Source organism: Vipera berus (assembly GCF_964194415.1).
Source record: "Vipera berus genome assembly, chromosome: 4".
Lineage (NCBI taxonomy): Eukaryota > Metazoa > Chordata > Lepidosauria > Squamata > Viperidae > Vipera > Vipera berus.
Genome location: NC_138206.1, coordinates 32778138 through 32804040, shown reverse-complemented (window position 1 = coordinate 32804040; position 25903 = coordinate 32778138). Strand labels below are relative to the sequence as shown.

The 25903-nt window shown below is 35.0% G+C and overlaps 1 protein-coding gene and 1 pseudogene across 3 annotated transcripts; one reads left to right on the top strand and one right to left on the bottom strand.

Moving 5' to 3' along the window:
* Positions 1-302: 302 nt before the first annotated feature.
* On the bottom strand, positions 303-25647 carry DCBLD2 (discoidin, CUB and LCCL domain containing 2). Of its 2 annotated transcripts, XM_081327101.1 has the most exons (17): positions 25429-25647; positions 21342-21424; positions 20070-20297; positions 17984-18121; positions 16739-16790; positions 15241-15313; positions 14824-14957; positions 14001-14041; positions 13458-13673; positions 12487-12611; positions 8119-8266; positions 6716-6841; positions 6239-6364; positions 5997-6090; positions 4992-5041; positions 3817-3954; positions 303-2640 (listed from the first exon to the last, which is right to left on the bottom strand). In XM_081327101.1, the coding sequence occupies exons 4-17, from the start codon at positions 18045-18047 to the stop codon at positions 2198-2200; spliced, it is 1830 nt and encodes a 609-aa protein (XP_081183227.1). In that variant the 5' UTR covers positions 18048-18121; positions 20070-20297; positions 21342-21424; positions 25429-25647; the 3' UTR covers positions 303-2197. The 2 variants fall into 2 exon arrangements, with proteins under 2 accessions (XP_081183227.1, XP_081183226.1); XM_081327100.1 differs by lacking the exon at positions 21342-21424 and having other exon boundaries at positions 25429-25626.
* LOC308667690 (medium-chain specific acyl-CoA dehydrogenase, mitochondrial-like) lies at positions 10250-12469 on the top strand (annotated as a pseudogene). Its single transcript has one exon. The product of its transcript is annotated as a medium-chain specific acyl-CoA dehydrogenase, mitochondrial-like (transcript).
* Positions 25648-25903: the final 256 nt, after the last annotated feature.

Here is a 25903-nt window from a genome sequence, read left to right as displayed (position 1 = left end):
AGTCTATTAACAGCAGCAGAATAAAGCACATAAGACAAGAAGTAACAGACAGAAGATCAGTAGTGACATAACCTAGGACTAAGAAGAACAATTAATTGACAGAACAATTAATCAGTGGAATGGCTTGCCTGCAGAAGTTGTGGGTGCTCCATCACTGGCTATTTTCAAGAAGATGGACAACCATTTTTCATAACATTTCATAACATTTTTTCATAGAGCAGAGGGTTGAAGTAGAAAATCTCCAAAGTACCTCCCAACCCTGTTATTGTATGTTCTATATTAACACAAATTTCTTCAGTCCATTCTGGCAGGTATTTTACTCACGAGTTGGAAAGAATCATAAAATAATGAATACAAAGAATATGTGGAAGTATAAAATCTATACATCGCTTGTTCTCACATTCAGCCCTTAAGAGTACCATAGTTACACAATAAAAATAAGTTACATATAATTTTTATAAATAAAAACATGAGGAATGGAGCAAGGCACAAGAGCAATTTCTATGGAATTGAAATTAAACATCATTTTATATTACACAGTTGTGATTGTCATGATTAAATTTTACCAGTGAGCTAACTTAAGATATTGTGTATTTAGCAACATTATACACAATGGTCTTTTGACTTACACATTCACAACACATTTAAAAGTCCATAAAACTGGGCTATTGCATATTAAAGGATATTCCATTTTGTCATCACTACAGTGCTGATAAATGCAATATAAAACAGTATTTTTTCATGTACTTTCTTGATACATAGTTAACATGCTACAAAGGAAAATGAAATTGCAATGTAATACAGCTTTGTGTTCCAATACTTTTCATTTCTGCATAAGGTCATTAATCAATTCAAATATATACATTTTGAGAAAATGAATTACTACAAAATTAATTACCTTTAATTCTAAGCTAAACATATAACTTTGAACTTTCAAAATGATCAGCTTATTAACAACAATTTAAATCTCAGTCCACATCAAGCAGCAATTTGTTTTTAATTTTTTTGCCACATTTTAATCTAATTGACAACATAATTCACAATTTAAAAGCTACCAGGGTATTTTTCTGAAGGTATAAAAGTATTTTAAAACATTTGTAAAAAGCTGTACATTTATAAATGTATTAAAATCCTGACCTGTCTTTCCAAATGTATGCACAATATGTTGATGTGCTTATACCTTTCAAAATTAAAAAAAAATCATCTTCAAGGCCTACAGTTTATTACTGTGGGAGAAAGCCTCAGTAGGGTGGATAGGTAGTTATTTTTTATAAACTATATTCTTAGCTGACAAGATTACATCTGCAGCTAATAAATCCTCAGTAAAGCTTTCTGTAGTCTAATGTTAATATAACAATATTTATATTACACTTTGGGTGTCTTATATCACTAACACACCTTGTTAAAATAGCCCAGCAAGTAGATTCATTCTTATGCCCATGTTGCACATGGGAAACCTGAGGCTGAAAAAGAAAGCTACCTAGTGAATATGTAAGTGGACCAAGTCTGAAATCCATCATTTATTTACTAGGCAAGCAAGAGAACTATTGTCTTTGAAAAAGAATATACAGAAAGTTCTAGTGCAAATTCCAGCTTTAGGGAATCTACATCCAGTAAATGAAAAATACTATTCAGTATTTACTATGAACAGGAGAGTAGCATTTCAATGAAGTTACTCTTTCGAATAACCAGAAAAGAATGATTAACACTGTAGTTTTTCTGGACCTCATTTACCAATTTATTTATATAAATTGTTTATTCATTGCAGAGATCATTTTCAGTTTTGTATAATACTTACTAAAAATGAGTTTCATGTTTAGTTTACTTTTACAGTGCTATGAATATCCTTATCAATTGTTAATTATCAGACTGTTAGTAGTATCAGTGACTTCAAAAAGAAACACTCTCTTTCTTTGGCCCAACAGCCTATAGAGTATAGAATGATTATTGATGAATCTAAATGACTTATGTATTCACACTAATTAGGCACAAATTAAACTTTTCATGCCTAATGAGATGTAGTGCCCATCAGTAGTGAATTACAAGTTTTTCACAATCTGTACAAGAAAGCAGTAGTTGTATATTGGCCCTCAAAAGAGCAATACACATATTGTCCTGGGCCTATAATCTCATATTTTTCTTCAACACAACACAAAAGCCTGACCTTTTTTTCTACATTAAATCTGTAAAAAAACTCTTAACTTGTATCTTCTTCATTTTCTGTGGAGTGTGGCATATTCTGTGGTACCTGGTATAGCAATTCATTTGGAAGGCTCAGTCCTGGCATTCCTTTAGGTGTATCGTACAGCATATGTGTGGGTGATAATGGACTATCTGCCCTAGAAAGAAGTTTATTATAAGTTCCCACTAATGGAGGAGCTTGATTCCCTGAAGCTTTGAAGGTAGATACAGAAGCAATGCCTGGAGGAGCTGCAGGATGCCCTGACATATCCATCACTATTGGTATTGCATATTCTGGTCCAGTAACTGGGAGCGGTTCAGCATAGGCATGATATATTTCTTGTTCTGAGGTGTTACAAGAATCTGTATCAACATAACTTGCTTCTTTTCCTTCATGTTTAAAACTTGACTTCTGATGAAGTGTGCCAACAATTCCTCCCACAAGTGGTTGTGCATACTCTGTTGAAGAAAGCCAAAAGCGAATTTCTAAACCTCTCAATACCCAGAAAAAAGCCACTACCGGACTTGCAGCATAAGATGATAAGCCTAATTACAAGGCACACCTAAAAAGATAATCTCAGTTGTAGATGCGGGTGACATTGAATTTGTGCCTGCACCATAATTATCTGTATGTCATCCTTCATCTTTGAAAGGAATCAGAAAGGGTGGCATTAATTTTTTTAAAAAACTTTAATAACTTCAATAATACCTATAGTGACCACACAGTATTTTCTTTTATAAACCCACCATCACAGACTGATAGTTTTATCTTCATGCTTAGCAATTACTCAAAGTTCCAATGGACTTCCTCAGGGATACTTATGACCCAGATTTGAAGTTCCAATAGCTACCCCAACTCATGGTCATGTGATCCACTTTAGGTGCTGGGCAACTGGCCCACATTTATGGCCAGTAAAGGCTTTCTGTGGTCATGCATCCATGATTTATTATTTTTTTTGTTGGAAAATGGCATTTACTTCTGATTTCTGGTTTTAAAAAAAAGCCACCCATTGTGGACAATGGATTTGCTTAACAACCATGACATTTGCTTAACAACTGTCACATTTGACAATTGCCAAAAAGGGAGTAAAATCAGGTTAGGTACAAGATGACCTACTGAACAACTGGCACAACTTATAACCTTAATTCTGGGCTCAATTAATCATAAGTCAAGGGCTAACTATACTTCAACATTTTTAAGGTTTGCTTATTGAAGCAGTTAGCAAACAATAATTCTGTTAAAAAGTACACAAATAAACCATATATTTTATTTGTAATCAAAAGATTTTTGGCAGATTTAAATGATTACTGCCTGTTGAAACTTTATTAGATGAAAAGAAATATTTATTTTATTAGATTTATTTGCCGCCTATCTTGCCTCCATGCTAATAAATTACCTAGCTACCTCTGAAGAAAGGCTGGTTTTTCATCTTTTCTCCAAGATGAAAAGCCATGGTATGGCTGTAATTTCAAGTAGACTTGTTCTAAATGTAGTATTTTCTTTCACAAACCTGAAATAATTCTGTGGGAAAACTATAGCATCTTCGCTAATCTATTTAATTTGAATGTATTTACCATCTTCCTTTTGAAATATATACCGTTCGTTGAAATAAATGTAAACTGGGGAAGATATACCTGCTGATTGACTTTGTAACACAGTAGCAACTTCTTTTGATCTAAGGCAATTAATTTCACTGCTGTTATAATGAACAGATGATTCTTCATGGTCTACAGATTTAGAAGGGAAGAACTGCTTCATTCCTTTCCACCATCCTGCAATAAAATATTAAAAAGGAACAGTTCTCACCTATGACTTATAAGATACATGTATGAATCAAGCTATTCAAAATTCCATCATAAGTTTTTAAAAATATAATGAGCTTTCTTCGCTAATTTTGTAATAATAAATTAAAATAATCATATTTTAATCCTACCAAAATCAGCAGCAGTTATCACTGGGATTCTATGCTCAGTTTTTTTCTTTCCCTCCTTTATCAAGGCAGCTATTTATTTATTTGATTTTTATCCCATCTTTATTATTTTATAAGTAACTTAAAGCAGCGAGCATACCTAAAAACTCCTTCTTCCTCCTATCTTCCTCACAATAACAACCCTGTGAGGTAGTTGCTATAGTTTAAGCCAGGGGTGTCCAACCTTGGCAACTTTTAAGACTTGGGGGACTTCCAACTTCCAGAATTCCCCAGCCAACAGAAGAATGGATGGAGAAAGTGATGGAGCTGGAAGAAGTGCAAAATTCTGTTTTAATTAAAGAACACATCCAACTTTGTTTATATTTGGAAACAGCTTCTGAATCTTGTGCTTGAGACAGAAAAAAATAAACTCTTGACTGTGGTTTCCCTGATGAATTTAGTTTGTTATTATAGAAATAACTAGTACTGCCTTTGCTAAACTGGTAAATAAAAAGCTGAGTAATTCTATTTTGTGCTTTATTGCTTTGAAAAAAAAGTTAGCCAATGCTTTTTTTCTTTCTTTCTTCCTATACCAACACCATTCTCCCCACTTCGTTCCTCAGCCATTTTCCTATTATCTTTATTTTAATCTGTAATTTATATCAAGAAATGCTTGGGACCCCATGATCCCTGGGCTACACGGAAGTACCTGCCTTGCTCCACTATTCTATCTGCTCCACAAGAAAATCAATGTTAGGGGAGAGAAAGAGATGACAATCAATGATGTCATTTGAGATGTTTTGTGAAGTAGTCAACTGCCTGTCCATTTCTAAATATTAACTGAAATAAATTAGAAATACATATTTGAACATTTACTACAAAGTTTGCATCTAAAATTACCTGCACGATCCCAATAAGGTATATCATATGTTCCTTCTGACTTTCTTTTTCTGAAAATTATGCCAAATGAAGAAAACATCCATAATTAGTATTATCTTAAGACTTATTTAGGATAGAGTTAAGAGTATCACTGTTTGAAATATGGTTTAAAAATATTTGGCTGTAATACAACATGAAGAAGATTGCTTTTTTGTGTACTATACTATTAACATAAATAGCAGCAATGTTATTTATTGAAATATGCCATTCAACCTCCAAATGTATTGTTTAAATACAAATCATCTGTAATCATTTACTATTCATTCATGCCCTCCATAAATTTTCATCCTTTCCCACAGGAGATGAAGGCAATACACATAGCAATTTATCACAATAAGCTTGAGCTCCATGGCTAAAGTAGACATAAGCCTGGGTGCCTCCAGGTCTAATCTAACTATTTCTAACAGTTATTCTCAGCTGAAGTTATAAGAAAAAATACTGCAACAAAAGGATTTTTATCATTTGAAGAGGATTATTTGAAATTCATGGGTTTTTTTTAATAAATCTTGAATTTTTCCCATTTCATCTTTATATAGTCACTGTGCATTCTTAGCAATCTTCCACTGTTGTGAACCTGCAGCTCTCCAGATATATTAATCACACAACTGTACCTAAGAATTCTTAAAACTGCAGCCACAATACATCATGAGGACTATTTAGATATGTGTGCTCTAGAACAGGAATGCAGAAAGTGCAACTTTCCTGATCTGGTTCACCAGCATTCAATAACAAGCACCATAACCTCTAACAGAGTAGGTGAACATAAACCATAGCGTCACTGCACTCACTCCTTTTTTGTTGGCATTGTTGAAGCTTATAGCTTACGTTTAATCAAACCTCCCAAAGGGGTGCTGTTCCACTATATTATTTGAATATGTTGTGCGTGCTGTACAAAGCTGCTATGACACTTGTGCCACACCAAGTCTTTGCAGTCCTTCTTTAGAAGCACTTATATAAGCTGGTTACCTGTTTCTCCAGTGCCAGGAGCAAACTAAGATCAAGATGAGGGTGGTAAAAACCATGACCAACACAGGTACTAGAGCAGCTATTAATGCTACATCTGGAAAGATTAAGATATAGAATATGTTAGGTTCATAAAAAAACAAATTTGATACGTTCCCTTTTATGTAGGCAAATATCAAAGGGTACCAAAATACACAATATTAATGATATGCATTATGTTACTGTGCTCTTTTGGGTATCAGTACCTGTAGTAACACTTGGTGTTACTGTAGTATTCTTGATCTTAGGAGCAAAGGTTGTTTTACTGGTCTGCAATGGAAAATCTTTGTTGCTCCAGGGTGGAGGAGGCAATGATGCTCTTGGAGACCGAACTTAAAGCAAAAGCAAAATCTTAAATGAATGTTTTAGCTTTTAAAAAATCCCATTACTTATACAAATATTTAGTAAAAATGAATGTAATAGCCACAGCATTTGGAGATATTTTCTTAGACTGCCATGAAGATATTATGACAGCTAAGATCTTTTCAGTATACAAAATAGTCGACTTCTAATTTAGCAATTTTGTATGCAAAATCTCAATGTTCTGTTGGCTACAGACGTATATATTACTTAATCATTTCTAGTGAATGAATTACTGGGTTAAAAATAAAGTGGCAAACAAAAAGGCACTATTAATGCAAGGCTTTATAGTTCTGCAATGCTATTTTTTTAGATATCAATACCTTTGGTTACACTTGGAGTAAACATAGTGTTCTTAATCTCAGGGGTGATGGTTGTTTTATCAATCTGCAAAGAAAAGTCATTGTTGCTCCTGCGTGGTGGAGGTAATGATGGTCTTGGAGCCCGAACTTAAATGAAAGCAAAATCTTGAGATGATGTCATTAATTTGAAATGTAACAAGTAACTTTGTTTTACATAATTTTACTTTTTCTCAAAATATCTGTTAAGAGTGCCAGCAACTAAATGTGAATAAATCTCATTACTCTCCTAATATGTAAGATATGAATGTCCAGGGCCAGTCAGTCACCCAATGAAAATGAAACAAATATTTGAGCAATATTTGGTTGTTCCATAACGGAACACTGGACTTACCGTAACAACTCCTTCCCCTTTCTGGAATATGTAGGATCAGTATTTTAATGCTCACTGGGAAACAAGCAGCTTTCACCCAGTTTTAGTAGATAAGCAGAATGCTCCAGCAAAAAAGGAGACAAGAAATCAAACTCCTAACATTTAAGCCATTTCCTATCAGTAATAGAAGTTGAGATACCCTCTCTGACATAGAAAAAAGGAGAGGGGTCTCTGAATCAGAGGAAACCCCGAGGTTGGGAGGGGAGGAGAGGAGACCTATCCAGGATTGTCTTCCAGATTCAGTTGCAGAACTCCAGATGAATAAACACATAGATGGAGGAATAGTTACTTATCCTGACTAGGCTCTGCCCTAACTGGTTCCTTAAATATCGATTCATTGATTTATAAAGTTTAAATGGCTGCTCATCTCACAAAATGTGACTCTGGGCAGCACATAACCCCTCATCCTTCCCTAACCAAGATCCAAAAGCATGACCAAAGTTGTTTCTCTTCTATACCCGCATCTGAATCCCAACTGAAAGGGATCCAGATAATCCACTTCATCCACAGTCCCCTGAAGCTGCTGCAGAGCCACCTTCTTAACCATCTCCCCCCAAAAGAAGAGATTAGATACTTGACAAAAAATGCCAGTATAGGGAGTCTAAGCAATAGAGAAGCAAGATGGCTTCTTGAGGAAAACTAAGGTGTGTTGACTAATCTCAACAAGCAATTCTTATTCTTTTCACAGTCCTTAGCTCAGGGCTGGATATTTGAAGCAAGTCACACAAAAAAATCTTCAGTATTTCAGGGGCTGGGCTAGCTACTTTTTATCTAGCCATCACAAATTCTCTGACAAAAATAGGTAGAACTGCTCAAGCAAAGACCAGGACTCTGCAACTAGGCGGCATGGAACAGAACAGTGGTGTTTGTGAGGATTAATATCATGATCCTACCTACTGAATAAAGGACAGTAACTGTGCACATAGGATACCCTCCTCCTCCATTAGAAAACTGTACATTTTATAAAGAATATATCAAATGCCACTTCACTTACCAACATTAAACTGACATCCCATCAATTCTACTTTCATTGCAATTTTTTGGTGCCATTTCAAAGGGTTTATTCTAACAAAACGAGCAATAATGGGTGGAATGAAATTATTGCGAACTTCCTGATAATAGCCTGCATTGCCTTGAAATACCTAGAAAAAAATGTGTAATATAATATTTCCGATGCAAATTTCATTTTCTTTTTCAAAGTGTTTCATTTTCAAATTAAAAAAAAATAATTATCTCTTTTGTTCTCGAATCATTTCATAGCAGGCATTCAGTTCTCAAAGCACTGATGAAATATTCATTAATGCAAATTCAATGAAGCAATCATTAAAACCAGTAATGTTTAAAGTGCTTACTTTTATATTATGCAGGCTAAAGCTTGCAAGAACAGATGTAAAAAAACCTGAGACTAGACAGGACTATTATACAAACACCGATTAAAAGATATAAAAGATTCAAGGCTGAGAAAAAGACAACAAAAAGTTGATTATCAGAGAAAGAGATACAGGATTCAAACCTCAAGCTGGCATGTAAATATGGCTAGATTTGATCATAGTTGATCTTCATGGTTTAACAGAAGGTTTCACAGCTCCAGCAAGCAAATTATCCGAACCCTGTTCTTGAATGTTCTGTTGTTAAGCTCATGGGATTGTACAGAAAGATTAATGCCACACCTAATATTGTCGCATTACATCAGCTACCCATAATAGGTAGCATTATTTCTGAGTCAGGCCTGATTAATCCTTGAAGGTCTAGAAATGCTCTGTAAATTTTAAAAAATCCTGGGAAAAGGTAATGGCAAACCACTTCCATTTGGACATCTCCACTGTTGGAGATGTCCAAGTTACAATGATCACTTACTATTATCAAGTTTAATGTAGCAAAGTTTAAATATATCCCCTTCTTCCTCTTCTTCAAGCTACCAAGCCCAGAAGAGGGCAGTCAAAAGTTAGATTTAATGTTTATATATGATTTTTCCCCCCTGATTTTATTTAGCAGTCAGTACTCCGTGAAATCATGGCATCCGGCCCTCTCAATTCCTGGCAAATAGATGGGGAAGAAATGGAGGTAGTGACCGATTTTATTTTCCTGGGCTCCAAGATCACCACAGATGGGGACTGCAGTCAAGAAATTAAAAGACGCTTGCTCCTGGGGAGGAAAGCCATGGCAAATCTAGACAGCACACTAAAAAGCAGAGACATCACCCTGCCAACAAAAGTGCGTATAGTCAAGGCTATGGTCTTCCCAGTTGCAATGTATGGCTGTGAAAGTTGGACCATAAGAAAGGCTAAGCGCCAAAGAATTGAGGCCTTTGAACTACGGTGCTGGAGAAGACTCCTGTGAGTCCCTTGGACTGCAAGGCATTCAAACTGGTGGTCCTACAGATCAACCCTGACTGCTCTTTAGAAGGCCAGATCCTGAAGCTAAAACTCAAATACTTTGGCCACCTAATGAGAAGGAAGGACTCACTGGAGAAGAGCCTAATGCTGGGAAAGATCGAGGGCAAGAGAAGAAGGGGACAACAGAGAATGAGGTGGCTGGATGGAGTCACTGAAGCAGTAGGCGTGAGCTTAAATGGACTCCAGAAGATGGTAGAGGACAGGAAGGCCTGGAGGAACGTTGTCCATGGGGTCACGATTGGTCGGACACGACTTCACAACTAACAACAACACTCCATGAAATATCACCAAATCAGAAATTAAGATTTCCAACAAAATTCATTAACATTTTCATAACACACGTTTAGGTAATGTTTGGTTTCTCAGATATTGATCTACAACTCTTATTATTTTTGTTAGCATGGTCAACATTACAGATATTGGGAACTGAAATCAAGCAACAGCCAACTCTTGTCAACAGACAATTGCTCTGTGGAGATATGAAAGTTATGGCCAAACGGTGAGTCACTGCAAAAGTTTTCTGGAATAAGGATGTTCATGTGCAAAATCCATGTTAGCTGCCTTTGCCACTAAAATAATGTAGAGGGAAAGATAGGTTGCACCTCCAAAACTGATTTTTGTCAACTCTTTCCCCTAAAGCATTTTACAGAACAGTCGCCAGAAAAGCCAACCTCACCCGCTCCACACCCTCCCCCTGTTGGAGGCGGGTCTAGGCTTTGGCGTTTCATCTGTACGAAGTTCAGTTGCGGCCTGTAAGGTTCGCTGAGGAAGAGAACAGGAAAGGCTTTGTCATGGCTGCACTGAGAGCCTGTCAGGTCGTGCGAAGCATTGTTGCTTCTGGCTTGAGAGCACAATCCAGTCATGCTGCTGCAACATCACCAAAAAGCAAATCTGCTCCTTATAGCTTTGAACTTACTGATGAACAGAAAGAATTGCAAGCTACAGCTCGTAAATTTGCTAGAGAAGAAATCATACCTGTTGCTTCTCACTATGACAAAAATGGAGAGTACCTGTTCCTATCATTACAAGGGCATGGGAGCTTGGTTTGATGCATACCAGAAAGTTGTGGTGGTCTTAGCCTTGGTACTTTTGATACCTTCCTTATTACTGAAGAATTGGCTTATGGATGTACAGGAGTTCAGACAGCTATTAAGGCAAATTCCATAGGTCAAATGCCAATCATAATTGCAGGAAATGATCAACAGCAGAAAAAATATTTAGGAAGAATGACTGAAGAGCCCTTAATGTGTGCATACTGTGTAACAGAACCTGGTGCAGGCTCTGATGTAGCAGATATAAAGACAAGAGCTGAAAGGAAAGGAGATGAATATATTATTAATGGACAAAAAATGTGGATCACCAATGGTGGCAAGGCTAATTGGTATTTTTTATTGGCACGTTCTGATCCTGATCCAAAAACTCCTGCAAGTAAAGCTTTTACAGGATTATTGTGGAAGCTGACAGCCCTGGAATATAGATTGGAAGAAAGGAGCTTAACATGGGCCAGCGCTGTTCAGATACAAGAGGGATTGTTTTTGAGGATGTAAGAATACCCAAAGAAAATGTACTTATGGGTGAAGGAGCTGGCTTTAAAATTGCCATGGGAGCATTTGATAAAACAAGGCCTCCAGTAGCAGCTGGTGCTGTTGGATTAGCACAGAGAGCTTTGGATGAAGCTACAAAATATGCTATGGAAAGAAAAACCTTTGGGAAGGTCATTGCAGAGCACCAAGCAGTGTCCTTCATGTTGGCTGAAATGGCACTGAAAGTGGAACTGTCACGCCTGGCCTACCAGAGGGCAGCATGGAAGGTAGATGCTGGTCGTAGAAATACCTATTTTGCTTCTATAACAAAGACATATGCTGGAGACATTGCAAATCAAGTAGCTTCTGATGCTGTCCTAATTTTTGGAGAAAATGGATTCATTAGTGAATATCCAGTAGAAAAACTAATGAGAAATGCAAAATATACCAGATTTATGAAGGAACAGCTCAAGTTCAGAGAATAATTATAGTTCGTGAACATATTGGCAAGTTTAAAGCTTGAGAATATACATTAGCTTGATTTACAAATGTTGGGCTTCCCCCCCCCCCCCCGGTGCTTTACTTTTAATATTGAACAAAAATGGGATCAATAGTAGTATTGTCAAAACCTAATACATGAAAAGGCCAGCCACTTAATTTCTGGAACTATTCAAGATATTTATCATGACATGGTTGTCTCTGTTGTCTGAAATCTCTGTACTATATTTAAGTGCCTTGGATTTCTGTAATTGAACAGATTCCTGACATGAAGAATTTCATATAAAATTGAAACCTGGGAGCCATGTGTAAATTAGATGTTGTTAGGTCTGCATTGCAACAATTACTACATATTATATATTGATTACAGAACAAGAATAAGGCTGAGATGAAGAAGCCCACTAGCCCTGCATAAATTCTTCAAAAGAGATGATTCAGATCCCTTTGAGAATATACACAGAGCCTTTTTATCATTAAACCAGCTGCATCTTTTTTCATGTTTGTGCAGCTGCCTCATAAAGTGTTCCATATGTGACTTTTGCAGACATTTTGCTTCTTTTAAAAGGATATCATGAAGCCTAAATACTACATCTCTAACTAACATTCTTTAATATTGAATCATCCAATTCCAAATTTTTTCTAGAGCCCTATCCAGCCATTCCTCTCTTACTGTTCTGCCTTTGGGCTTACAGTGTGTGATTTCTGTGGGTAATCTTCCCTCAATCCAAGATTAAGTGCATGAAATATGAAATATTTTTTTATTTTTCTATATGAGTACCTTGACACACGGACTCAGTGGATTAGTATGTTCAATTTCAGAATTTACAAATTTTCCAATAAATATATTTCAATACAATACCTGCATATTAAATGTCTAAAAAGGGCTCTTAAATATCACTTTAAAAACACACAATGATTTCCTGTAATATATTATCTTAATCTCACCTTATCTCTCTCAACACCAGGTTCTCTATATATCGTCCACTTTTGTCCTTCATTACTATAGAGAATCCTATAAGCAGAGACATAATAATGGTACTCTGCTAAGGTGCTGCCAGTTGTAATGATACCTGTGAATCAGAAGGTCCCCTTTATCATAAACAAATATAAAATATAAATGTCTATGTCTATCTGTCTTTGTGAATGGGTGGATGGATGGATGATAGATAAGATAGGTAGGTAGGTAGATAGATAGATAGATATAGACAGACAGACAGACACTGACTGGAACATTCTAATCATATCTTCTATACAGTAGACAAAAAATACTTGCTCCTAATTCGTAAGTCATATGATACTGCAAACCTCAGAATAAGATGCATCTGTGTATGGGACCTTTCTGACTTTATCCAGAAAGGGTGAGGAGAGGTGAAACAAAGATGCATTTTAGCACAATTGCTTTTTAACATGTGTATCAACTCTGATAAAAACCTTTCAGAGAATTATTGTCCATGAGCCTAAACTGGCTTCAAATTACATTCCAGCAATTTATGGCTAAAACAGTTGCCCAAATATTATATGAGATTCAATTTAGCTTGTTTAGGATCCAGAGATAGAAACTCTTGGCTATCAGCCTATGCTGATAAATTTTATGTTTACTATTTTTTAAGGGATGCTAATTCTACATTCGCATTCCAGGTGGCCAAATGTTTTCCTCAAATCATACAATTATGCAAAACTTTTAATTCATGATAATGAACTGCTGTACCAAAATATTTCTCTTTTCCTATTATCAAGGCCAGTCCAAGACCTAAATGACGACATTTGATTTGATTTGGTGATATGGTTGGCTATGTTGAACTTTATAAATACTACATCTAACATTCTCTCTTACTTTCTCTCAAATTAAATTCCATTTTAATAATAATATTATATATTTATTTTCTTCATTAAATAAATATTTCATATTTACTTGCCTGTTATTCGCTGTTCTTTGTTTAGATCAATTTGCAACCACTGATACTCATCATTAGTAAAAGCTGCCCAAGAGTGTCCAGGCCTTTTCAACCTGGCTCTTTCTGGCTTCCAAGTGCTTGGTTGACCCAGCTGCTCAGGCCATTCCAAAAATGAGGATGCATTAATTTGTGAATCAGCAATTACTCCAGATTCCATTCCAAGTGTCCCATAACAACCTAAACATAGAAACGAAAAGAGCAATCAGTAGATTAAAGAAATTGATAGAAAATGTTGTATCTATTGGGTTGCACATTTTATAATCACATTAAAAAGAAGATGGCTTCTAAGCCATTCTTGTTCATAACAAATATTAGGAATAAAAGCTAACAATTTCATGTAATCACAAGGCAATGTGTTTAGGCAATCAGTAATTCATATAATAACTTTTTGCCCCAGTTTGAAATGACAATAAAAAGCTTAGGGGGAAAAATCAAAATGAAGGAGAAATATAGGGCTGAATCAAGTCTAGATGTCATTAAACACCAAGAAGCATAAAGGCTTACCGCTGGTTTTAAAAGTGAAGAGACCTGAAGACAGAGGACCTCTGTGTAAAAAAAATAACATATTTATATTTTACTATCCATATACTTGAAGTTTTTCCTTAATTTCTGTCTATATATTTACTAAAATACTCCTCAAAGATGCACCATTTTTGCAATGTGTCATTTTGCATTACTGTTTAGCAGATTATTGAACTGTTTTTGAAATATGACCTACACTAAAACTCTTCACATTCAAAATACAAGGAAAAGCAGACTTCTAGACAAATCTGACATTTTTAAAAAATACGGATAATCAGATTAGTCCACTTCCCATTGAGACCAGGTTTAGCAAGCTTGTCAGTGAAAAATTATTTTACTTGTGTACTTTCTTGAAGTCAAGATACTGGCAACATTTAATAACACCAGGAAAACTAAAACAAAGATATAAATTGCTTGCAATTCATGATTCAAAATATTTCTAATAGACCCTTCAGTCCCTGAAATGTACTGAATTTCTTCCAGATTTTATTTCTGTTTCTTAAAAATACAATCCTCCTTACAAAAGGATGCTAAGATACTTCATAATTCATTGTTTTAAAAGTTAAAAATATTTATTAGTCAACATTTAGACAACTAGTCTTATACTATCAATCAATGGCATCAATTTCATCAAAAACATATTCTGATGCAATCTTTTATTTGATAACTAGTCTGTTCTTTACAATAATTTGTAAAAATATTTAAAATAATACTCTGGGTTTAATGTTTCAGAGTTTTAATTTATATGCATGTCAAATTCTAACAATACTGAAATGTGATGACTTTTAAGAAAATATATACTTACACTTTTGATGTAACATTGTTAGCCAGAGAGCTTTCATAGTACGGAATACCTTTGCTGATTACAACATTAATTTGACCTCCAAGAACATTGGATACCACTCCTGCATGGACACCAGCCATGCAAAGGGAAGATGACTTGGAAAAAAAGATGGATTTGAAATCATGCATTAATTCACAGTATTTCAACCATTCTTGGTAAAGTATTACTAATATTCAGTCATGTTCAGACTGTTTGGAACCTGTGAAGTTGATGATTTCTGGCAAACTAGTTTGTTCTGACTGCTATAATATCCACTGATGTTTTATGTGATTTGTATTTTGATTTTAAATGTTGTTAACAACCTGGGGCCAATATGGTGAAATGGATGATTATATAAATTAACTAAATAATCTAAAAATCACAATGAATGTTACTTACATCTCTATAGCCATGAGGAATAGTCCCATAAATTTCAGCAAAAGGAAGCACACAACCAGCTGGACAATATTTGCTAAGGGAAAAAAACAGGTGTTGTCATAATATGCAACCAGTATACTTTGTACTGAATTTTTTAACAATAAACCTCATTAAGCAAGGATAGTCATTCAAACAAATCAAGTCTGAAAATCTAAATACATTTTCAAGAGGGAAAACATATTTTCATGAACAATTTACAATAATAAACTACAGTGACATGATCTGGCAAATAATTGGTCTGAAAATATTTTGAACACAACATTGGAATTAAGCCTTATCATTTAATGACATATTAATGACAAGACAAATAAATAATACATATTATAAAACAAATAAAGTAATTAATAAAAGTTAAATACTTATTTCTGGGAAGAGTTACGCATTGTAAAAGTATTTCATTCTGATTATTACAAACAATAAACTAACATCTGAAAAACCATTGCATATTTATTGTTATGACTTAAGAGCTGTGTTATATTACATTAAGAGTGGCATTATAAACCTAAGTTTCTATTATAAAAGGACTTAGAGCAGTTAATTGGTTAATAGTGCAATCCTGTTTAAATTTATTTTGAAATAACACAACAGTTGATTTACTTTCAGATCAATAGAGGACTGCAGTCAAAAACTTTAATTTTAGAGTTTAAGTGTAAATTCTTGATTTTTTAAAATCATGATGAACCATAATAATAAATCTTGACCTTAACCATAACAAACTGAAATACTTTATTTAGTACTACTTCAGAAACAGATATTATATACTGTGTTTTCCTGAAAGTAAGGCCTATCCCAAAAATAAGCTCCAGCTTGATTTTGGGGGGTGGGCCTAATATAAGCCCTACCCCCAAAATATGTTTTGGGGTGAAGCGCACGCCTAAAAATCAAGCTAGGGTGGAGTTGGGGGTGTTGAGCTGCCCCATGTGCCCTGCACCTGCTTACCTTGCAGCCAGGCCTTTCTTTGCCGACCCACTTCTGCAGTGTCTCAGTCACAGGCCTTTCCGGAAGGCCACTGCAGCCGAGAATCGAGCTATGGATTCAGTCCATAGCTCGTTTCTGCAAGACCTCTGCAGCTGAGAACCGAGCTATGGATTGAATCCATAGTTCAGTACTCGACTGCAGAGGCCTTCTGGAAATGCAGACCAGAATGCAGCTGCAGAATGAAGCTGCTCCTTTATTTATTTGGCCACAGAAGTGGGCCTGCTGGGTGGGGCTGTCAGTACCAGACGTGAGTATAAAAGACACCCCCTTATTTTTGGGAAATCATGCTAAATATATCAATAAGATATATACACTGCATTGAATAAAATTATTTTCAGTCAACTGTAGTCAAAAGTCTATTCACACATGAGCATAACTACTTTCTCTCCCTATGGAATATTTTGTTCAAACAAGAGAAAAAAATAACTAGTTCACAAGTGATCTGATCCTAATTTCTTGTCAGAATATTAAAAAAAATTACCTGAATTCTGGCTCAGAAAAGTGACTTGCAGTATCTAAACATGTTATTAAATCTAGGAAAAATTATAACAAAAGAAAAATTATGAAAGAACAAAACATTTTTAAAGAGTGAAATGTTTTAAAACTCTGAATTAAAAACTAGTGAATCATTAATCATTTTAATGCATCCTACTTATTTTTATTTCCACTGAATATACTATGATCTCAGGGAACTACTGCCATTCATTCTTAGCTATAATGTGCTACAAGGGATAGAATTAGGATTAGACAGTTTGTTTCTATCAGCTGAAATCACTCTCTGTTGACTGATTCCAAAACAGATCTAGCAGAACCAAGCGATGTATCAGCAAAAAAGCCAAAAAGAGGACCAGCAGACATAGGATAAACTGAGTTATATCTTGCCCAAACATCAAAGTAAGGAAATGCTAATAATAATTGATATGGCAATTGAGAAGCGCCTGTAATGATTTCCAGCACACTAAATGCAATAGAAATTCCAAATAATTACCATGAAATCTTTCAGGATTAGGTTTCATGTCAGCACGAATAACGAAATCAGAGTTTATGTTATGATGCTGTGAAGCATCTATTAACTGTGGTTCTCCCATGACTTCAGGTGAACTTCAGTCATTTGGTTATTAAATTTAGAGCTCTATATATGAAAACTAAAGGCAATTACTAACCAATAAATCAATGAGAAAATGCTGAGAGTTGTACTATTATTGGGGTAGTCCAAAGGGAGTTAACTGAATTTCAAATGATTTGCAGATTAGTTTAGACTTCAGGTAATAATGATCTATCTGCAGCTAGAGAAGTGGAAGATAATAGGGAAACCTGACTGAAGAGTAGAAAAATATGCTGTTTCCACAGATTATCCCTAAAGAATGCTATCCTCAATCCTAACCTCCAAAAAATGTGTTCCTGCTGCAACAAAAACACTTCATGTCAAGCCATTAACTCTATGACTATCTGGCCAGGAATGTGCAATGTTGCTACAAAATAGAACAATTTATTTTAATCACCTTGGATTAATGTATTCTAGTCATATCTTTTGTGTATTTTAAGCTTAATATCTTTAGATCATCCTGTCTGAATGTGATTTTATAAATGTCTTTGCTTAATGTTTTTATACATTATTTATCAGAAACTGGGTAACAAGAAATTACCTATTATGGTAAGATTATATAATTATTAAACAGAAATAGATATGTAGTCTGCTAAAATATGGCTAAATTAGATACTATACCTGGTATATCTGTTGTTGAATATGAAGCAAGAAACCCATGTCCATAAAAATGAATGTCACTCATGAACTGTACTGTAATTTCATTACTCTTTGATTCATTTAATTTGTCTACCTGAAGGCCCAAACCACAGTATTTCCCTAAAATAGATACAATAGAGATACTTAACACATATATAAATGTAGTATTAAACTTCTCATCATTTAGTAGACCTATGTGTTTAATCTACACTAAATATAGCAGCTGCACAAGTTTAACAATAACGAAATACAAAATGAACAATATGTTTCCTTTTTCTCTCAGGGCAGGTTTTTGAGAATCTCTTAGAAATGCAGAGGTACCAAAGACTTAGAGAGGTATAGTTTTTTCAACATTTCCAAGCCCGTTGAGTTATTTAGTATCAAACCACATGACTTAATCATTTTATCATTTTATCATTTTATCAAATATATTGTTTAGTCTTTTCAAGGACTGATCTCCTCATTTGGGAACCCTTTCCAAGCTAGGGAGAGAAACAGAGTGAATTTCCTAAATGTGTGTGTGTGTGTGTGTGTGTGTGTGTGTGTGTGTGTGTGTGTGTGTGTATATATATATATATATATATATATATATATATATATATATATATATATATATATATATATATATATATATATATATATATACACATATATACACACTGTGTGCATGTGTGTGTGTTTGCATCTTTAATTTTAATAAGGGTTCTATGAATTTAGTCCGAAACAGAGTGAATAAAAAAAAATAAATTCCTAAATGTGTGTGTGTGTGTGTGTGTGTGTGTGTGTGTATAGATATATATATATATATATATATATATATATATATATATATATATATATATATATATATATATATATACATACACTGTGTGCATGTGTGTGTGTTTGCATCTTTAATTTTAATAAGGGTTCTATGAATTTAGTCCGAAGAATTTGTTGTAATGAAACTTCCTATAAAAGGAAATGAAACATACTTTCAGTGCAGTTTCAGTATAACTCTCCTTAAGATTCAGCAGTTATCTCCCCTTTACTTTTAACTCCCCTTACTTAAATCATAATATATGCTAAAGATTTGCCAATATAGCAAGTGATTACCAAGAAATTTTATTTCAAAACTTTAAGGAACAAGTGCTGCCAATTTTAGTGTGACCTTAACATTTCTAAGCATGATAAGAAAAGCATGTAAAGTATGGCTTATGAAATTTATTTATCATCTGATCTGGTTGATTTTCAAGCTTGATCACTCTTTTGCTTGGTTTTTTTTCCAGATACCAAATTTAGTCTCATTCTATTCAGTTTAAGACATTTTTCATACTGCTGGACATGTAGAAGGATAAAATCTATGCTCCCTTATATTCTTTTTATAATTCCATTGAGTTATCAAAACTAAAAATTCATTTTTAGCAGACTAAAATCTTTTACATAATCGTACTAAAATAAGCTGTACATAAAGAGAATAAAAGTAGAGAATTATTTGGGCCAGTGAACTCTACTTGTAAATCAAGATGGACAGATCTTGGCCATTTAAAGAACTCAAGTTTTGCTTTTTGCTTTAGACAAAATCACTTTTCATATAAACTGAAGAAGTATAAATTTGCTATATGTATTTTTGTGACAGATACTTTATACCAAGTAATGAATCAAAACAGTGCTCTACTGAATACATATATGTCTTTTTAAATGATTTTTAATGAAATAAACAATCAATATTATTAAAAGTGCAGAATGTATGAATGAAAATAAAATAAAAACAAGCAAAACAGGAATAAACTTCAGGGAATACGTAATTTTAAAAATAAATATGAGTATGTTAAACATTCATTTGTACAAGGCTAATTAGGAAAAAGGACAGTGTAGTGAAGAAATATTACAGTAAAGCCCTTTGTCCAGGGCTTTTCAAAACCTGTTCAACTCTGTGTTATCACAAAATCAGGTAACATTTTGCTTTGCATACCAAATTATTCATAGAAATTGGGCACAGAAAAAAGAAAAAAATCATAAACATTTTTCTACTCTTAAGTATATATAAACATTATATATTAATACTAGAGATAAAATATGTCCTTACCTATCTCTGTTCTTGTAGGTCCAATTCCATTATAAATCCTAACATAATTAAAATGACAAGAATCTGAATCATCAATATCAAAATCCCCAAATTTGAGCTGAACTCTCTGTTCAGGCTTTACTCGAATTTCCCATTCACACACTGTGCTATTGGGATAGGAATGTGGATAATTAATTGATGTAAATGTTCCACTTTCAGGACCTAAGACAGTATATCCACATCCATCACCTGCAAAACAAAAATTCATCTGTAAGGTTGCTTTTTCACACTTAGAAGAATGTGTGTCTGCTCTTCAAGGGTAGACTACAAATAAATGTTATATGTTAGTTTCATAATAGTAGATTTAGCTATAATCTTTCGGATCTAGCTACACATGCTAAGTCTAATCTTGATTTCTTTATTAATGTGAAATCTGCACCCTACGATGAGGAAGATCTTCTAACATACTTTATATATGCACATAATTAAAGTAAAATCAATATTATAGTAACTTTGATGATCGCAGCCCACATTAGAAGGCAGTCTTACAAAAAACTCTTTAGAAAAAATCAGAATTCCTTAGTGTCTAAAAGTTAAAGACACCAACCTCTTTTAAGCAGGCCTTCAACAAACAGTGCTTTAGAATGGTTTCAGCTATCTCTGTTATGATAATGGATAGTGAATGGTTATATGCTTAACTTAGTAATATGTCTGGGGGGAAAATATTGAGAAAGGGGCAATTTTAAAATTTCCCTTTACTATTTTAGAATCCTTTATCTAAACTGCGTATTTGTTGAATAGAAAATCACAGCCTGGATTATGGTTTCATATTCATGAATAGCTTTTCTTGGCCTCCTGTTATAATTCAGTTCCTTATAACACACTGTACATCACAGTAAAGAATATGAGCAAGTAATTATGAAAAAGATACCCAGCACTGGGACTGATTTGAATAAGCAGGTTGTGCCTCTGCTACTGAGAAGAACCATATGTCAATTTCATGACAGGGGAATTTTAAACTCTCATTCCCGAAGAATGCATAAAATATCAGTCAAACATAACATTGATTTTACTTTCATCAAAAACCTATTAAATATTTTTAAAAAATTAATATTCTAAAAAAGCACTGTATTGTTTTACTAAATCTGAGATAGCAAAGAATTCTTTGCATAAATTTTTTTACTGTTAATGCAAAACAGATGAGGGAACAACACAGATATCCCTCCTTCCGTGGACTTTAAGACATTATTTGCAAACGTATTTGAATAAAAAGAACATACAGTATAATTCTACCTTATTTTCCAGCAAACAATTTGAAATTTTCATAATGTCTGAGAATATAAGCCTCTCCTGCTTTGTTCAGTAATTTCCAACATCTTCAGTTAGTACAAATAGCATTGAGAGGTAACAGGAGTAACAGTTCAGAGATTGCCACAAGTTTCCACCCTTACTTTATATGATATCCTGAATATTGTATTACATACTACTTAAGGTTTATAACTGACGGAAACATTTAATATTCAAGAGAACAATATATTTATCCATGAAACTAACCAAGATCCAAAAAACAGGACCTTGTTAAGAGAAAGCAGAACCAGACGTCAGGAAATGTTATTGCTTGGATGCTGTACTGCCCTAGTACACTCACTGCACTGTTATCTGCCAACTTTTGCAACCTACGTTGTGGGAAGATTATGCTCTCTCTATGCATACACACACAAAAAAACAGATGCAATAAAAGAATGGTAGTTAATATTTTTAATACTAAGTACCTCAGAATCTGCATGTTCTTCCATATTAAAATATATTTTATCTCAAAACTAAAAAAAATAATCTTGTTTTTGAAATTTAGAAAGCCTCATCCAGCTTTCTAATCACTAATTAATTTAAGCATTAATATATTTTGGAAGGAACTAATATATTTGTATGCAGTGTCTTAGAACATATAAAGAATGGAAGTTAAATATGTTTATACTCAGCAAGATTTGTAATTTAATGCATATAATTGCTTTTTTATTGATTCTAGTGACTCAAATTACCTAATAGGTTTTGTATTCAAAAGTGAAACACTTCTTTAAATCCAGAACATGTTCTGGAGAGTATATCTAACTCACTATACATGGTCTTCTCAGTCTTCTGGGCACAACATTTGTGTTGGAATAATGATAGATTAGATTAGATTAGATTAGATTAGATTAGATTAGATTAGATTAGATTAGATTAGATACAGTGAGTGAGTGAGTGGTGGGATTCAGCCAGTTCACACTACTTCAGCAGAACCGGTAGCTAATTTTTTGTTGCCCAGGCCCAGAATGGACTTCCGGAAGCGGCATCCACAAAGAGAACTGGTTGTTCACATATTTGAATCCCACCACTGGATGGATGGATGGATGGATGACAGATACATAGATAGATACACAGTCAGACAGACCTGTACTCTCTTAATGTTAAGATTAGATAAGAAAGAAAGGACCCTAAATTGTAAAAAAAATCTTAAGGAAGATATTGTGCAATATATTAGCAGTATAGAAATAAAATGCATGGTAAAATCTAATAATCCAATAAAAGATAACATATGTAGGTCCAGATTGAACTGTCGAGTCCTTGGTGTTCTCTGAGCTTAGTTTGTTTGCAGATGTTACATTACCCAACTAGGAACATAATCAGTGAGACTAAATGTGAAGCTTTCTCCCTGTTTATATATACATAGCAGCTTCTAATAATATAAAATATTAGTATCCTACAAATTCACCAAAGATTTATGGACCAAATATAGAAATGCTAATCATTTATATCATAATCAGTTATTCGTACACATTCAAAGCTTCTGTATAAAATTTGGCTAGATTATCTGTAATAAGGCTTTTTTTATTTGATGGGAGAAAATTAGAAAACTCAGAGACACCTGGGACATATAAGAACAAAAAAAAGTCTTCTTCAGTATCATTATACAGTAATATAGTAGAAATGGGAAAATGGATTCCATTTAACCATCACAACAAGAGCAAGTTCCCATATAAAAGGGATGAAAGCAAGCTATTATATTGTAACTGACTGAAGAAAAACTTTGTTGAAATGGAGGGAACTGTAGCCAATGAAATTAGCTGCTTTCCATTGGGTAATTAAACCATTATTGGGTAGATTTTAGCATGAGGTCTCCCTCAGGTATTTAATATCATCCTTTGATAATTCTCTTAGTTTGACTACATTTGAGGAAATGTAGGAAATCAAGAGAGATAGTTGAATCTACACAGGGCTAATGTTTAGGTCATTGTGGAAAATCTGAATTTATGCAGTTATTTATCCCTACAATAATGCAAGGCAAAATAGACTATGCATATTGACAGTTGTCATTTTACAGTAGACTTTACATTATAAATGGTTATAACACTGCAGTAGATGTAGTAAAACAGAATTGTTGACTTTAGAATCCATCACATATTTTATCATTAAAAACTAAACACGATGAACAAAATATTTTTTGTGAAAAACAAATCCAGCATTATAAACACTTTTGTACATATGGAATGGCTGTACTCTGAAATGGATCCAGGCCCAAATGGCACAGAATGTGAATGTTTTAACTGAGTTGAGATAGAACTGCAGTTTCTAAATGTCCCTGATCCTGATTCCAAACCGTTTGTAGTCTCTTCCTTCTGACAAGTTTGGAAGTTTAGCATGCCAGCAGTGCCATATGTCAAAGTGGAAAATAAGATGTTTAAAAACTTTTGGCACTTACCTAAGAAAACAACTTCACAAATAAGAAAAAGAAGATATTTTACATTCAGAGACCAAACTACATTCCTCAAATCAAAGTAATCTAACAGTTAATTGCCCTAATTGCAGTCTGTGAAATGAATGTTAAATCTAGGGATGCTGTGGTGAGGTGAAGAGAAGGACAAATGTATATATTTTCTGGCACTCATTCTGTTTGAGACAATGTGAGAGCATCTTTTTTTCTTCCCTTTAAAATCCACACTCCTATTCTGAATGAGCCTCCTTTGTTTTTCCAATTCTTGATTCTTTAATTCCATCCCATCATTTCACATACTGTAATCCTTTCAAGTCTTTTACTTTACATTGTTTAAATCTATACTGTTTAAAGCCAATGGTTTTTTTTAAGTGCAAACAATATTTTATCTTTGCCAGCAGTATCTCTGCTTCTGCCCTTATTTGGCCTCACTGATAGATGTATTTGTATGTTAGGTAGTGCTAACATATTACAAAAATTATAGATGGAAAGGGAGGTTCATTCACTTGAGCAATGCTAATGTAGAAGCAGGCTCCTCATACAGATTCTATTTCCAAAAGACTGTATAATTTGAAATCCTCACCATTTCTAAAAAAGTAATGCATTTCAACTAAATTTTATGTTTATTTTCTTGTTAGTAAAGTTCTATGGTCAGAGACAGAGTGATCCTAAGTAGTTTACAAAGTCCATCAATACAAATAAAAAATAAGCATATTAAACAATACAGTTCAAAATAATCCACTTCCAATTACACACACCTTTTCATCAAGCAGACTAAATGTTCTCATTATTTGTAAACATCAATTGGATTGCAGTTTGCAAAACAGACTAACTTATTGGCTGGCATCATGCCCTCAGTGCTTCTTGAATGTACCCCGTTCTGCCTGTTTTTCCAGAACTAGAGAAACTTTTGAACTGGGCTACACTACTAGTCTACAAAGGACTGGGTCTTGTTTATTTTTGCTGCAATAAATTAAAAGGGGATGTTCTGGAGATGACAGTGTATTTTTCCCCACTATTGGTGGTGTTGTTTTTTTTTGCCTATTCGGGATACACTTAATTCTTTTACTTCTTTTAAAAAGAAAAAAAGAAAAAGCAAGCACTTCTTTCAGGCGGACGTTCAGCTTAATCAGCTAAGATGCAACGAGCGCTGGCTGAGATGAGACTTTTTTCTTCGCGGCAAAAGTTGCGAAAACTCTCTGGGCTTTCTGGGAAGAGAGAGAAACGGTAGCCCGGACTACAGAACCCTCATTACATTTTAATATAGATTGCATCGTCGATGAAAAATAAGTTGTACGAACTCAAAAACTGGAGTTCAACTGAAAACAGCCCTTCTACATTTCTTTACTATTCCAAATTATGAGCCTGGGAAGGGCGTTCAAAGTTTGCCGAACTTCAGGAGCAGATCGAAGAAGCTCGCTACAGATGCACGGAACTGGGTTTATGGGAGGAGCATCTTTGGATTACCCTGCTCCACCTTTTCCCCTCCCTTTTCCCCTTCCCCACGCACTAAATGACATCCGAGGCGAAGGGAGAGGGCGATGCTCCTCCTGGGTGCGCTCCGGGCGAGCGTCAAGGCACAATGGCGGGAAGATTTTTTTCCTGCCTTGCTACCGGATCTCCACCTACCTTTCTGAGCAACCGCGTCCCGTCTGAGCAGCAGGAGCAACAGCAGGGAGAGCACCGCCGGCCGGGTCCCCGGGGGGAGGAGGAGGAGGAGGAGGCGCTCGCGGCCGCTCACCATTTCCCGCGTCTCCTGCACAGCAGCCAGTTGTCCGAATGCATCCCGAGCCGAACGACTGCGCGTCTCCGGCCGCCGCTCGTGGATCCGGCCGCCGCCCCCTCCCCTTCCTTTCCTTCCCCCCACCCACCGCTGGCTCCCGCCGCCCCCTCCCCGGTAGCCTCAACCACTTCCGGGTCTGTCGGCCGCCCGGCTACAGCGGCAGCCGTCCCCTTCCGTGCCTCCTGCACAAGAGGGTCACCGGGGCTAGCCTTCGGAGCCTTCTCCTTGGCCTGGCTGTAGGCAAGGAGACGGAGGGAGTCCCGGGCGGAGAAAACGGCAGCCACGCGCTTCGGGGGGGGGAGGGGCGGGGGGAGTTTAATA

What these genes read in the sequence shown, in the direction of transcription:
- DCBLD2 (XM_081327100.1), bottom strand. Translation starts at nt 25,543, where the DNA reads ATGGTGAGCGGCCGCGAGCGCCTCCTCCTCCTCCTCCTCCCCCCGGGG. An exon ending in TACTCCAAGTGTAACCAAAG is followed by an intron (nt 6,365 to 6,715) that starts GTATTGATATCT and finishes TTTTGCTTTAAG; the next exon opens with TTCGGTCTCCAAGAGCATCA. An exon ending in ACCTTATTGGGATCGTGCAG is followed by an intron (nt 3,955 to 4,991) that starts GTAATTTTAGAT and finishes ATTTTATTGCAG; the next exon opens with GATGGTGGAAAGGAATGAAG.